Here is a 13,546-nt window from a genome sequence, read left to right as displayed (position 1 = left end):
CTTTGTTAGCCCAAGAAGGAGCTGGTGATGTCCCATGCCAACACCACGGGCAGACATTTACATCCCCCCTTTCCATGGCACCAAGACATGATTTTGATTAGTACGGATGTCAGGGGTTACGGTGAGAAGGCAGGAGAATGGGGTTGAGAGGGAAAGATAGATCAGACACAATTGAATGGCGGAGTAGACTTGATGGGCCAAATGGCCTAATTCTGCTCCTAGAGCTTATGAACTTGTGAATTTGAATCAGGCACATGAGAACCATGTTCTGTTGCCTGGCCACTGCATTACGATGTACCCTGGCACCGATACTAAGGCCATTCAGAGAGCGACACTTCTCAATTGCCCTCCCATCTCGACCAAGTCCTTCATCTTCTCCCTGGCCAAGTGAACATTAAACACACCCACCAACCTGACCACAAGACAGAGGCAAAAATTGTTGAGACAACCTGGTGTGGATCAAACCATCCCCAACCTGAACCCCAATGCTTTGTCAGAATATACACCTAATGTTTCATTTGAATAAATACTTGTTGCAGTTGAATCTTTCAGCAGGGTACACACCATTCCAGACTCAAGTCTGATCACATAGTGTGATCCCTTCTGCCTGGGTGAGAAGGCCAAGTTAATTCCTTTATTAAAGATTGAGAAAAATAAATGTAATTTGGTCTAGAGATAGAAACATAGAAAATAGGTGCAGGTGTAGGCCATTTGGCCCATCGAGCCTGCACCGCCATTCAATATGATCATGGCTGATCATCCAACTCAGTATCCTGTACCTGCCTTCTCTCCATACCCCTTGATCCCTTTAGCCACAAGGGCCACATCTAACTCCCTCTTAAATATAGCCAATGAACTGGCCTCAACTATCTTCTGTGGCAGAGAATTCCAGAGATTCACCACTCTCAGTGTGAAAAAAGTTTTCCTCATCTCGGTCCTAAAAGATTTCCCCCTTATCCTTAAACTGTGACCCCTTGTTCTGGACTTCCCCAACATCGGGAACAATCTTCCTGCATCCAGCCTGTCCAACCTCTTAAAAATTTTGTAAGTTTCTATAAGATCCCCCCTCAATCTTCTAAATTCTAGCGAGTACAAGCCGAGTCTATCCAGTCTTTCTTCACATGAAAGTCCTGACATCCCAGGAATCAGTCTGGTGAACCTTCTCTGTACTCCCTCTATGGCATGAATGTCTTTCCTCAGATTCAGCGTGGAAACAGGCCCTGCGGCCCACCAAGTCCGCCCCAACCAACGATCGCTCATAAATCAGTTCTATGTTATCCCTGTTTTGCTTCCTGCATGCTACAGCCAATTAAACTACAAACCTACACAATCTTTGGGATGTGGGAGGAAACCGAAGCTCCCAGAAAAACCCCACACAGTCACAGGGAGAACACAACAAACTCCATACAGACGGCAACCGTAGTCACGATCGAACCAGGGACTCTATCATTGTAAGGCATCGATTCAACCGCTGTGCAGCTGTGCCGCCACAAGTTCTCTAATTCCCATTGTCCTGTTTGGACTTCTCTAGGAACCTACAGCAAGGGCACAAGAATGTGCATGAGGACCTCTTCAACCATTGCAGCTTGCACTGTTAATAACAAAAGCCACATTAGATTAACGCAGATGGAAATTTTGGACGGCATGGACAAGTTAGGCCGAAGGGCCTGTTTCCATGCTGTGCTACTCTATAAAGTCTTGTCTCACCCTTCAGGCCCAGCAGCTGGTTGGCACTTGGAACAAGTTGAAGTGAAGGATGAAGCGATGGAGGAAGCATTCCGATTTCCCTGTGACCGCTGGCTTGCCAAGAATGAGGATGATGGGCAGACCATCCGTGAAATCCCCTGTGCCAACAATGACATTTTGGACCTCTCGGAGCGCACACGTAAGTTGGATGTACAAACGTCACATATTCCTATGCTACATAGCACTCACATAGGCGGTGACAAAAAGCAGAACACTGTGCCAAGGATCACGCTAGTGTTTGTGGCCAAGATCATTTCTGGCTCACTTCCCCACATGTGCCTATTGTACAGATCCAATCCAACCCTTTCGTCACAGGGTGGTGAATCTGTGGAATTCTTTGCCGTGGAGGCCAAATCATTGGATATTTTTAAGGCAGAGATGGATAGATTCTTGATTAGTACAGATGTCAGAGGTTATGGGGAGAAGGCAGGAGTATGGGGTTAGGAGGGAAAGATAGATCAGCCACGATTGAATGGCGGAGTAGACTTGATGGGCTGAATGGCCTACTATGCCTTATGACCTTATGACCCTTGTGTAGGAAGGAACTGCAGGCATACCTAAAAGCACCTTCTGCATACCTGTCATTCATTTGTTTCTTTGTACCTTGTCATATCTCTTGTTTCCCTCTCCCCTGACTCTCAGCCTGAAGAAGGGTCTCGACCCGAAACGTCACCAATTCCCCTTCTCCAGAGATGCTGCGTGACCCGCTGAGTTACCCCATGTGGGGAGGTGCCGACCCAAATCACTTTCTCTGCAACTCACATCTTAAATGTCACAATTATCTCTGTCTCAGTCACCACCTCCGGCTGCATGTTTCAGGCACCCACCAGTTATCGTGTGGGGAAAAACAACATGCCCCGCACATCTCCTCTAAACTTTACCCCTCTCACCTTAAAGCTATGCCCTCTAGTATTTGATTCCCATCGTGGGAAAAAGGTTCTCACTGTCTACCCTATTGATGCCTGTCATAAGTTTACATGCATCTATCGGGCTTCCCCACAATATCTGGCTTTCCTGGGAAAACAATCCAAGTCTGTCCAACCGCTCCCTGTCGCCTATACCCTCTAATCCAGGCATCGTTCTGGTAAAACCTCCTCTGCAGCCTTTCCAAAGCCTCCACATCCTTCCTGTAATGGGGCGACCAGAACTGCACTCAATACTCCATATAACCATATAACCATATAACAATTACAGCACGGAAACAGGCCATCTCGGCCCTACAAGTCCGTGCCGAACAAAATTTTTTTTTTTTCCCCTTAGTCCCGCCTGCCTGCACTCATACCATAACCCTCCATTCCCTTCTCATCCATATGCCTATCCAATTTATTTTTAAATGATACCAATGAACCTGCCTCCACCACTTCCACTGGAAGCTCATTCCACACCGCTACCACTCTCTGAGTAAAGAAGTTCCCCCTCATGTTACCCCTAAACTTCTTTCCCCTTAATTCTGAAGTCATGTCCTCTTGTTTGAATCTTCCCTATTCTCAAAGGGAAAAGGTTGTCCACATCAACTCTGTCTATCCCTCTCATCATTTTAAAGACCTCTATCAGGTCCCCCCTTAACCTTCTGCGCTCCAGAGAATAAAGACCTAACTTATTCAACCTATCTCTGTAACTTAGTTGTTGAAACCCAGGCAACATTCTAGTAAATCTCCTCTGTACTCTCTCTATTTTGTTGACATCCTTCCTATAATTGGGCGACCAAAATTGTACACCATACTCCAGATTTGGTCTCACCAATGCCTTGTACAATTTTAACATTACATCCCAGCTTCTATACTCAATGCTCTGATTTATAAAGGCTAGCATACCAAAAGCTTTCTTTACCACCCTATCTATATGAGATTCCACCTTCAAGGAACTATGCACGGTTATACCCAGATCCCTCTGTTCAACTGAATTCTTCAATTCCCTACCATTTACCATGTACGTTCTATTTTGATTTGTCCTGCCAAGGTGTAGCACCTCACATTTATCAGCATTAAACTCCATCTGCCATCTTTCAGCCCATTTTTCCAAATGGCCTAAATCACTCTGTAGACTTTGGAAATCCTCTTCATTATCCACAACACTCCAAATGCAGCACAAACAAAGTCCTATAAAGCTGCATCATGGCACCTTACTCTTATATGCAATGGCCCAACCTATGAAAGCATACCATATCCCTTCTTTACCACTCTAACTACCTACGTATGTTGCCACTATCAGGGATTATTGACTTGAACCTCTGTACATCAATGCTAATTGTATATTTTCCCCTTACATTTGACCTCACAATGTGCAACACCTCACATGTGTTCAGATTAAACTGCATCTGCCATTTCTCCACCCATTTTTGCAGCTGATCCCATTGTATGTTTTGGCTGTCTTCCTTACAGTCCACGACCCCAGCAATCTTGGTGTCAACTGCAAATCTAGTAACCGATCCATCTAAGTTCATGTCCAAGTCATTTACACATATCACAAATAGAAGAGGTCTCAGCACAGATCTCTGTGGAACACCACTAGTCACAGACCTCCAGCCTAAATATCGTCCTTCCACCACACCCCTCTGTCGTCTATCAGTAAGCCAGTCCTGAATCCATATGAGCACGGAGAATAGAATAGAATACTTTATTGCCATGTGACAGGTCACAGTGAAATTCTTTGCTTGGATACCTTGCCAAGCTATGCAAATAGTCACCCGTAAAGGGCGCTTACAGATTCTCTTCCCCCCCCCCCCCCCCCCCTTCACCGCGCCAGTTCCCCCTTTGTTCTTCCCCCACCTCACGTCAGTCCCCCCGTGCTGGGTCCTTCTTTGTTCCTTCCCTTGGCACAGGCATCCACACTTCCACGTGTCCTTCCTCGACCGTCCATCGACGCCATCATTGACCGCCACACCGACCTCTCCACTATCGTTGCTGTGTCCTCTCCGGACGTCTCAGTGGCGTCGACCCAGGCCCCAGCCGCGGGCTCCGTCGACCCAGGCACTGATGGCCGCGGGCTCCGTAGACCCAGGCCCCAGCCGCGGGCTCCGTAGACCCAGGCCCCAGCCGCGGGCACCGTCCACCCAGGCCCCAGCCGCGGGCTCCGTCCACCCAGGCACTGGTAGCCGCGGGCTCCATAGACCCAGCCACCAATGGCCGCGGGCTCCGTCCACCCAGCCACCGATGGCCGCGGGCACCATCGAACTGCGAGGCTCCACATCCGACCCGCAAGGTTCTGATCCGCGAGGCTCTACCTCTGACCCACGAGGCTCCAGCCCGCGAGGTCGCGTACGGCTGAGGCCTCGGCTTCTCATCAGCAGCCGCAGCTGCAGCACCTCGGGAAGGATTCACTGTTAATCCAGTGCATCTTAATCTTCAGGATCAGTCTACCATGGGAGTCTTTATCAAATGCCTTAATAAAATCCATGCGGACAGCATCCACCTCCTCAAGCACTTTTGTGACTTCCTCAAAAAACCCAATCAAGTTAGCAATGTATCTCCTGTAAGGATATTGGTAATCACTGCAGAGCTTCTTCCTACTTGAGAGGCAAGGTTTAAAACTCTCAAGCGGTCAAAAAGCAGCTGCTGAGAGTAATATTTCATTGCCTTTGACGCATGATGTTTGGTTTGGTTCAGTTCAGTTTAGTTTATTGTCACGTGTACCGAAATACAGTGAAAAGGTTTTGTTGCGTGCCAGCCAGTCAGTGGAAAGACAATACATGTTTACAATCGAGCCATTTGCAGTGTATAGATACATGATAAGGGAATAGCATTTAGTGCAAGGTAAAGCCAGCAAAGTCCCATCAAGGATAGTCCGAGGGTCACCAAGATAGTAGTTCAGGACTGCTCTCTAGTTGTGGTGGGATGATTCCGTTGCCTGATAACAAACAACCCTCTTCGCTTGGCTAGGCTATGAAATCCTTGTCATGACCGGTGACAGAGATGATGCTGAGACAAAGGAGAATGGCTGGATTATTCTTGAAGGGAAGAAAGGGAAATCCAAGGAACTCACACTGGAGAATTCATCCAAGAAAAAGAAGTTCCTGAGGTAAAGTTTCCATTACTTTATATATTGCTCCAGGCTCAGGTGAGTAGACTTGAAAGGAATAGAAAGAAAGGAGATAAAGCATCAGGTGACCATGTGTTTGAGTTGTCACAGGATAACATGCAGAGCCAGAAAGCTAATGAACTTTGTAATACTGAATCATGGAATTCCAATTTGAAAGGAGTACTAAGATAGGTTGTTCAAGAAACATTTGGATAGAAGCATGGATTGTACAGGTTTAGAGGGAGATGGGCCAAACGCAGGCAGGTGGGGCATGTTGGTCGGTGTGGGCAAGTTGGGCCGAAGGGCCAGTTTCCATACTGTACTTTCCACACAGTTTCCACCTGTTTCCACACAGGTACAGCAGGCAGTAAGTAAGCGAATGGCATATTGGCCTTTATACGAGGAATTCAGTTTAGGAGCAAAGAGATCCGTCTGCAGTTGTATAGGGCCCTAGTGATACCACACCTGGAGTATTGTGTGCAGTTTTGGTCTCCTAATTTGAAGGACATTCTTCCTATTGAGGGAGTGCAGCGTAGGTTTACAAGGTTAATTCCCGGGGTGGCGGGACTGTCATATGCTGAGAGAATGGAGTGGCTGGACTTGTATACTCTGGAGTTTATAAGGATGAGAGGGAATCTTATTGAAACATACAAGATTATTAAGGGTTTGGACACACTAGAGGCAGAAAACATGTTCCCGATGTTGGCGGAGTCCAGAACCAGGGGCCACAGTTTAAGAATAACGGGGTAAGCCATTTAGAACGGAGACTTTTTCTCTCACAGAGAGTTGTGAGTCTGGGGAATTCTCTGCCTCAGAGGACAGTGGAGGCCGGTTCTCTGGATACTTTCAGGAGAGAGCTAGCTAGGGCTCTTAAAGATAATGGAGTCAGGGGATATGGGGAGAAGGCAGGAACGGGGCACTGATTGGGGATGATCAGCCATGATCACATTGAATGGCGGTGCTGGCTCGAAGGGCCGAATGGCCTACTCCTGCACCTATTGTCTATTGTCTATGACTATGACTCTCCAATTACGAAACCGATACATTTACACTGTGGCCCATTGGAATTTAATAGGAACAGGAAAGAAAATCAAAGTTCAAAAATTTCAAAAAAGTTCCATGTTGATCTTGTGTCTTTTATCAGACTTGATCGCTGGTGTCAATCAACTCCATTTCCTTTATCTTCAGGGGGGCAAAGGACAAATTTGAATTTTCTTCGAAAAACGTTGGTGACATAGCGACAATTTTAGTAGGTCACTGTCCACGGGATGGGCGGAAGTTCACTTCGAAGAAAGATGTGGAGTGGCACGTTAAGGAGGTTATCGTGACTGAGAAGGAGCTTGGTAACAAGTAAGTGTAACCTATGTGAGCAGGGAGGAGCTGCAGATGCTGGTTTAAACTGAAGATAGACATAAAATGCTGGAGTAACTCAGCCGGGACGGGCAGCTTCTCGGGATGGGTGACGTCTCGGGTCGAGACACTTCTTCATTACTGTGAAGTCATGTCAACACCTTTTCTCCCTGCAGGTACATCTTTGAATGCAATGCAAAAGTAAAGCTGAGCCACAAGAGAGATGAACACAAGGTGTTCGAGTGCTCTAGAATAGTGGAGAGCTTCGCCAGCAAGGTACGCAGTTTAGCGCCCGTCAAATATGAAATCATCGTCATCACCAGTGATGTCAAAGGTGCCGGAACCGATGCTAATGTTTCCATCACCGTCTATGGAACTAATGGGGACTCGGGCAATCGGAAGCTGAAGCACAAATTCCGCAACCTCTTTGAGCGTGGCAGCACAGACCGGTTCATTATCGAAATACTGGATTTGGGAGAGTTGACAAAGGTGAAAATTGAGCACGACAACGCCAATGCAAACGCTGGCTGGATGCTGGAACGTGTGGAGATTACCAACACCGCCACTGGGGTCACCTCCATCTTTCCATGTGGCAAATGGCTGGACAAGAAGAAGGGGGATGGGCTGCTGCACAGGGAGTTATATCCTAAATATTAACTTGTGGCAAGAGCCCACCCTCCCTTCTGATGTGTGGGAAAGAACTGCAGATGCTGGTTTAAATTGAAGGTAGACACAAAATGCTGAAATAACTCAGCGGGACAGGCAGCATCTCTGGAGAGAAGGAATGGGTGACGTTTCGGGTCGAGACCCTTCTGAAGTATTCCCTTCTTCTAATGACCTATGCGTGGATGTTTCCACAGCCAACTTACCCTGCTAGTGGTTTTTAACGGATGATCCTCAGCAAAAAGACACATCAGCAGAATATTCAACACCAAACCCGCTCTTGCCGACTGTCCTTTGAGCTACGAAAACTCAATGTGGGAAGCTCGTGCCCTGTACATGGTAACGTGTAGCAAGGGCAGGTCAGGGAAAATGCTTACCTTCTCCAAAACAGTTGGAACGAATGCATGGTTGCCTACGTTGGGATGAGTGGGATTGGAAGGACAAGCTCAGGTTCAGCATTGTTGAGGTTCAGAGATCTTTGAGTCAAGCCAGACCCATCAGTGCTTTTGGATGACCCAGCAACCTTCTTCTTGTCGGGAGAAGATTGTCCTCAGTGCCACCCTTCTTCTTAATCTTGTCTGCTGTATTGGCTGCCTGTCATGCATTTATCTGTCTGCCATTTTGTTTGCTCAGCAGCAGATTGCTCAATACTGCTGTCAGAAGGTAACTGACACCAAACTCAGCAGGCCAGGCAGCCTGAAGAAGGGTCCTAACCAAAAACGTTGCCTGTCCATTCCCTCCACAGATGCTGCCTGACCCACTGAGTTCTTCCAACAGTTTGTTTTTGCTCAATTTCATTTAATTTAGTTTATTGCCATGTGGTACAGTGAAAAGCTTTTGTTGCGTGCTAACCAGTCAGCGGAAAGACTGTACATAATTCCAATTGAACCATCCACAGATACATGATAAAGGGGATAATGTGAATAAAATGTTGTGTCGGGTGGCCAGGAAAATTAAATAGGTATATCGCTTTCAATCTTCTTTTTCCTTTTTTTTCTCTATTTCATCTCTTTCTCTTTCTACTTCTTCTCTACTTCTTCTTTCGGGCTATCTTTCTATTTCACGTAAAATTTTATTTAAATAAATAAATAAACAAACAAAAATTTAAAAGATAAATAAATAAATAATACATGAATGGATTTTAGTGTAAGAGAGTCCAGTAAAGACGGACTATCTTTGGTCGGATTATCTTTGGTCGGACTATCTTTGAGGTTTACCAAAAAGGACACAAAGTACTGGAGTAAGGCAGCGGGTCAGGCAGTATCTCTGGAGAACATGGATAGGTGACGTTTCTGGCTGGGACCCTTCTTCAGACCCAGTCCAGGTAGATTGTGGTGTCCATGAAGTCTCTGTGGGGGAAAAGTATTGACTTTGCCTCCAATCCTGAGAACTCACCTGGGCGAGATTACAACCATGGCTCCAGTAACGTAACTCTACCAGCAGAGTCACCATTGAGGCACGCATAGAATCAACCTCTCAGAGGGTAATTACTGGTGCCAGCATTGCTTGTTAGTTGAAGAAGGGTCCCAACCAGAAACCTATCCATGTCACCTATCCATGTTAGTTGAAGCATACAAGACGTTGCAAGGTCTATGAGCAGCCTGAGGTCAGTTCTGAAGATGCTCAATCAGATCTCCTACTGTCAAGAGACTTTGAATTACAGAAAAAGAAACAAACTTGAAAGATATGTTATTTTATTGTTCAATTGGCAAGGTTTCATTCCAAAGGTCTAATTTATGATATTGAGGGCAGGAATGAGGATTATGCAAATTGTGACATCATTAAGTGTGCATCTTATGTCGGGGAAACCTCAAATGAATAGTCCAGCTCAATTTACCAGTGTTTGCCCCTGAAATTTTCCTCACTGACATTCAACTTGGGTTGAGTTATTTATGATAACTATTTTCTGCATTTCTGAATGTTAAGCTTCAGAGGTGAGCCTTTAGTGTTGAGCTGAGAAGAAATTTCTTTACTCCAAGGAATCTCTACCCCCAACACCAGTTCTACCAGGCAAGAGGCTTTAAACATCCATCTGTGACCAACCCATGATATATCTCTTCAGTCGGCACAAGTCTACTTTGTGGCTCATTTGTTTAATTTAGTCAAAAGCCTTCACTTGAGACCTTATGACCTCCCTCAGTACTTCACTTGTTCCCACCCTACCTATGGTCTAGTTTAACTCAAACTCAAGGCTTGAAAAGTTTCAAAAGCTGACCAGATGGGAAACTGAAACCATTTGATATTGAGTTGTCATCATCCTAGCCAAAATTGGCTTACTAAATTAAACTATGGATGGAACTATGGATGGATGGATGTGGCCCTAGTGAGACCACACCTGGAGTTTTGTGTGCAGTTTCAGTCTCCAAATTTGAGGAAGGACATTCTTGCTATTGAGGGAGGAGGTAGCACGAGGTGAATTTCCGGGATGGCGGGTCTGAAATATGTTGAAAGAATGGAGTGACTGGGCTTGTATACACTGGAATTTAGAAGGATGAGAGATTTATTGAAACATATAAGATTAATAAGGAATTGGACACGCTGGAGGCAGGAAACATGTTCCCAATGCTGGAAGAGTCCATAACCAGGGGCCACATTTTAAGAATAAGGGGTAGGCCATTTAGAACGGAGATAAGGAGCAACTTTTTCACCCAGAGAGTTGTGAATCTGTGGAATTCTCTGCCTCAGAAGGCAGTGGAGGCCAATTCTCTGGATGCTTTCAAGAGAGAGTTAGATAGAGTGCTTAAAGATAGCAGAGTCCAGGGAAATGAGGAGAAGGCAGGAACAGGGTACTGATTGGGGATGATCAGCCATGATCACAGTGAATGGCAGTGCTGGCTCGAAGGGCTGAATGGCCTACGCCTGCACCTATTGTCTATTGTCTATTAAACAACTGTTCAGCAGGAACTTATAATGTGCCTCATGCATACTGCACTGAGCTTCTCAAATAGGGAGGGTGGTGGGACAATTAAATGGTTACCCAGGTTCACTGTCATCTAGGATGCCTCTCCCTCAATGTCAGGGAAACTGTAAAGAGAAAGGACATCCCAGCCCTTTATGTGGCGTGTGCTCATCAACCAATTGTAATTGTTGCCAATTACTGCTCTGTGTGGCAGACAAGCCAAACTATTCCTCTTGTTCCGTCATATCATCTCAGAATCCAACAGAATGCTTATGACATCACAACGAAGAGAAGACATCTTCATTATTCAAGCGTTTCCAACTCATTTCACCAAATGAAAGATTGGTTGAGAAATCAGAGAACAAGGTCAATATTGAAAGATAGGCTTCCCCATGGTCCAAGCATGAGAAGTAGCTAGGCATGAAAGCATGATGGAACACCATAGCTGTGCTTTGTTTTTTTGGGGAGTTCAGACCTAACAAAGTCAATGAAGAAGGGAGTTAATGGGGCATTACCATTAGCAACGAGCAGCAGATTTTCAGCTCGATATTTGGGTAAATTTGATTCGATGGTTGGAGCACAGTGAAGAAAAGTAAATGTGAAGATCTGCTGCCTAGACTGGAACATTGATTGGAGAAGTAAAACCTTCCACTGTATTTCAAGTCACTGGATAGTCTCTCTGCACACCATGCCTACAATACTTTAAACCCTGGGAAATAATAGACCAAAGGTCTCACTGTCATTAAAGTCATTGTGTCCTTTGAGGCAGCGTAGAAGGAATGGAAACCGGGGAGGAGCTAAGTGGAAAGAGAGGTTGAAGATAAGGGAAGGACAAGGGCCTTTGATGAATATGGCTAATCTGAGAAACTTTACAACAACTCTCAATTAACGAGGAAGTCTGTCGCATGGTTAGTTCCACACACAGCGGCTCTGGGTCAACAATGAAGACCTGCTGGCCATCTAGCCTTCGTGTTATTATGTTGATAGAAGTAAAAAAACATATCTTTGATACTCTATAATAAAGAAACCTTGGCTTGATTTTTAAAATAATTTTTTGCTGCGTGTTTATTTCATAGAACAGAAAGAGGCTCTTCGGCCAACGACGTTCATGTGGAACATGATGCCAAATTAAACTACAATAAACCCATCTGGTTTCCCCTCAACTTCCAGCACTTCAGAGAAAAGAATCCACATTTGTTTAAGAAAGAACTGCAAATGCTGGAAAAATCGAAGGTAGACAAAAATGCTGGAAAAACTCAGCGGGTGAGGCAGCATCTATGGAGCGAACAAATAGGTGACGTTTCGGGTCGATACCCTTCTTCAGACAGTCTGAAGAAGGGTCCCGACCCGAAACGTCGCCTATTCCTTCCCTTCATAGATGCTGCCTCACCCGCTGAGATTCTCCAGCATTTTTGTGTACCCACATTTGTTTAACCTCACTTTATGGATAATACCCTCTAAAACGGGCAGTATACCTGGCAGCCAAGTTCCACACACACTCCAGTCTCCACTTCCTTCCTGTAATGGGGCAACCAGCACTGCACACAATAATCCAAATGCAGCCTAACCAAAGTCCTAGAAAGCTTCACCATGGGTTCCTGACTCGTATACTCAATGTCCCGACCGATGAAAGCAAGCGCAACATACGCTTTCTTTACCACGCTGTCCACGAGCTATATCCTCTTCACCATCTGCAACTCCACCAATTTTTGTGTCATTTGCAAACTCAAACAACCACCTATATTTTCAATTCAAGTCATCGTAAACATAAATATAAATATATATTATTTATATATATACTATTACACCATTAGTCACAGACCTCCAGCCAGAATGACACGATTCCAGCAGTACCATCTGCCTTTTATGAGTAAGACAGATCTTAATCCAATCTATCAAACCACCACGGGTCCCACACATATTAATCTTCTGGGTCAACCTGCCATGAGAGACCCTGTCAAACACCTTACTAAAATCTATTTTGACAACAACCACTGTCCTATCTTCACCAATCACTTTTGTCACCTACTCAAAAAACTATTATCAAATTTGTAAGACATGACTACCCCCATACAAGCTGACTGTCCCTAATTAGCCCATTCTGTTCCAAATGTAAGTAAATTCTAACCTTAAGAATCTTCTCCAATACTTCTCTGTCATTGATATGAGGCTCACTGACTAATAAGTGAAGAAAGCTAATGGCATGTTGGCCTTCATAACGAGAGGATGAGTATAGGAGCAAGGAGGACCTACTGCAGTTGTACAGGGCCCTGGTGAGACCACACCTGGAGTATTGTGTGCAGTTTTGATCTCCTAATTTGAGAAAGGACATTCTTGCTATAGAGGGATTGCAGCGTATTAGGTTATTAGGTCCAGGTTAATTCCCGGAATGTCAGGACTGACATATGATGAAAGAATGGATCGTCTGGGCTTATATTCACTGGAATTTAGAAAGATAAGAGGGGATCTTATCTATCTCTGTGCATTTAAACTCTCATCTTGCATGTGTGTAAGTGTGCATATGTGTGTGTGTGTGTCTTTATATTTTCACAAAAACACTATGTGGTAACAATACGATTTTTACATATTCTGACACATTTTCCCCCTCTAACCAGTGACCAGCTTCACTTAAGATTTTATGCTTTATTTCACGACTTATTGCTGATTAAAGTTAAAAAAAACCTCCCTTTTAAAATGACCAGTTCCCACTGATGACGTCACAACCAGGTGGGCGGGCACGATGGCTCAGCTCGGAGCCCGTTTCACACACAGAATATTCCATGTGCTTCGAGTGATGTCAAGGGGAGGGCCGCATTTCCAGAACATTCCTCAACCACTTCATCTACCCCCCCCCAACGGTCAACCTGCTTC

The 13,546-nt window shown here is 45.2% G+C and overlaps 1 protein-coding gene across 1 annotated transcript in view; it reads left to right on the top strand.

Moving 5' to 3' along the window:
• loxhd1a (lipoxygenase homology PLAT domains 1a) overlaps positions 1-8,758 on the top strand; it is a 207,014-nt gene extending 198,256 nt beyond the window's left edge. Inside the window, exons 45-48 of the mRNA XM_055648000.1 lie at positions 1,715-1,885; positions 5,625-5,763; positions 6,952-7,113; positions 7,290-8,758. Coding sequence (XP_055503975.1) covers positions 1,715-1,885; positions 5,625-5,763; positions 6,952-7,113; positions 7,290-7,770 — 953 coding nt within the window. The 3' untranslated portion in view covers positions 7,771-8,758. The remainder of the gene's footprint in view (positions 1-1,714; positions 1,886-5,624; positions 5,764-6,951; positions 7,114-7,289) is intronic.
• The last annotated feature ends 4,788 nt before the right edge of the window (positions 8,759-13,546 follow it).

This window comes from Leucoraja erinacea, chromosome 1 (assembly GCF_028641065.1).
Source record: "Leucoraja erinacea ecotype New England chromosome 1, Leri_hhj_1, whole genome shotgun sequence".
Lineage (NCBI taxonomy): Eukaryota > Metazoa > Chordata > Chondrichthyes > Rajiformes > Rajidae > Leucoraja > Leucoraja erinaceus.
Note: the sequence above shows the minus strand (reverse complement) of the source record. Positions and strands in the feature narration are given on the sequence as shown.